Below are 2,077 nucleotides of genomic sequence, written 5' to 3'. Positions count from 1 at the left end.
TATTTGTTGTCTGTCATTGTAGCTGGGATAATTTTACTTATTAAAGCTCATAATCTTACCACTTGAAACAACACTAGCTCTGAAGCTGCTGGTAGACATCGCGGTTGGAATTATCAAAGGTTTTTGACACCTGAGAGACACCGTAGCAACTCCTTTGTGTTTGGAAGTGCGGGGGGTGGGGGGAGGACCAGGGAGGATGATTCAACCACTCAACCACTAGATGTCGCTGAAAACAACAAATCCTACACACTGTGCCTTTAAGAGAGCAACATGATGTGACTCATGTTGTCTGTTGAAGAATGTTCATGGGTTGACTGGGTTATTTTAGTAGTTTAGAATTAGAGGACCTAAATGTTTGAGTTAGTGCTTTAGGGCTAGTGGACCAAATTTTTAGATTAGTGCTGCCCACCACTGATCTTTGCCAAATCTTTAACTATCCAGCATACATTTTCCTCCCAGCTCACTAGAGGAAAAGAGGAAAATCCCCCAGACGTGAATACTGTATCAAAACATGCTTTGACACTTCACTGACTCAGTACAGGTGGGGTTTTACAACAAACAAGGAAGTAAAGAGTAAAAACACGAAAGGAAAGTATTGWAATAAATGCCTCTGGGGGTTTCCAGCTCCATGTCTTATGGGAAAACTTTGAAGTGAGAGGAGAAACAAGATAGTTTGACCAGCTGTCTATAATTCTGGACAAAAATTGTTAATCACTTATTCATTAAAGAACCGTTTTTTTGTGTTGGGTAATGYGTAAGATTGTGCTTGTTTTACTTGCATTTAGCGTGTTCTTGGTAAAATATTTACCCCTATAGATTARTGATCATTTTTATAAATCCTGACGTGTGTAATTCCCAGACTGATGCACCTAAAAAGACTGTGGTGACGCCGTATAAGAGACCCACCCCTCAGGAGATCTGCTTTAAGCGTATGCAGATCGCCCAGGAGCAAGCGGCTCAGCTTTCCGCTGCCGTCAAAGCTGCCTCGCAGACCTCCAGCCCCGGCGTTTCCCGAGAGAAGAAGAGAATAGCTCACCGGCCGAACCCACAGACGACCTCTTCAAAGACAAGTGCGAGCGCCTCTCAGCTCCAGCTGAGCTGCTAAATAAAAGKTCGCAACGTTTTTGTTTACTTTTCGAGGCAAAACCGTGTGTGTTTTTGTCCGAGCAGGTCCTGCACACGATAAACCAGCTTCCAGTGGAGTTTTATCCTCCAGTAGGAGCCTTCAGGGCGTCAGGACCCAAACCACAGCTGGAATTCTGTCCAAGACTTCATCTACGGCCACGCAGAAGAGGATGGCGCACACACCCACCATGAAGGTTTTCAGGACTTCAGACCTGACTTTTTTTTAGATGTTACATACCTACATATAAAGTGCTTGATTATTTTTTTGATTTTTCACGTCTTGTTTGACATTTTCAGAGCACTTCGATGAAGCGTCCGGTCATCCCYGTAGAGTTTGGGGCAAAAGTTCCCACCAACGTCCGCCAGCGCTACCTCAACACCTTCATAGACGAATGTGTCAAATTTTGTTCATCGGAGGACGCTGCCTTCCACATGGTAGGAAGGGATGCGTTTCCTAACCAGCTCCGGCCTCGCTACCTGCTGCCCGAGCTGCTTTAAGAGGTTGTGAAATTCTCGTTCCAGGCTCTCGACGAGGAGAAGCTGGTGTATGAGCGCAGCAGCAGCAAGAACATCTACCTCAACGTAGCCGTCAACACGCTGAAGAAGCTCCGAGGCAGAAGCTGCGCCTCCTCGTCGCCTGCAAAAAGTCTGTGACGTGAATATTTTTCAAATACATAAAGTCAAAGAAAACAGCTTTTTATTTCAGAAAGTTGGCATAGTTTTACCCATTTCTTGGTTCAGATAAAATGAAACAGGAAGTGACATCAAAGGGGAACTCTCTGATCTCAGTTTATTGGAACGTTATTATTTGAACTCTGATTCTTCATCTTTCTGATAGAGACTCAAAATAATCTAAAGAAACATCAGTTTCTTCTCTACAGTCTGGGTTGTAAAGTAACTAAGTACAAATACTTTGTTACTGTACTTAAGTAGAATTTTTGGGTATTTATAC

General features: G+C 43.6%; 1 protein-coding gene across 1 annotated transcript in view; it reads left to right on the top strand.

Moving 5' to 3' along the window:
* Positions 1-2,077, top strand: part of rexo1 (REX1, RNA exonuclease 1 homolog) — a 13,796-nt gene that overhangs the window by 4,368 nt on the left and 7,351 nt on the right. The window contains exons 4-7 of the mRNA XM_014007350.1: positions 860-1,070; positions 1,171-1,319; positions 1,423-1,560; positions 1,648-1,771. Coding sequence (XP_013862804.1) covers positions 860-1,070; positions 1,171-1,319; positions 1,423-1,560; positions 1,648-1,771 — 622 coding nt within the window. The remainder of the gene's footprint in view (positions 1-859; positions 1,071-1,170; positions 1,320-1,422; positions 1,561-1,647; positions 1,772-2,077) is intronic.

The sequence above is a fragment of the Austrofundulus limnaeus genome, unplaced genomic scaffold (assembly GCF_001266775.1).
Source record: "Austrofundulus limnaeus strain Quisiro unplaced genomic scaffold, Austrofundulus_limnaeus-1.0 Scaffold41, whole genome shotgun sequence".
In the NCBI taxonomy this organism is placed as follows: Eukaryota; Metazoa; Chordata; class Actinopteri; order Cyprinodontiformes; family Rivulidae; genus Austrofundulus; species Austrofundulus limnaeus.
The sequence above is the reverse complement of the archived record's forward strand: the minus strand, read 5'-3'. Positions and strand labels throughout refer to the sequence as shown.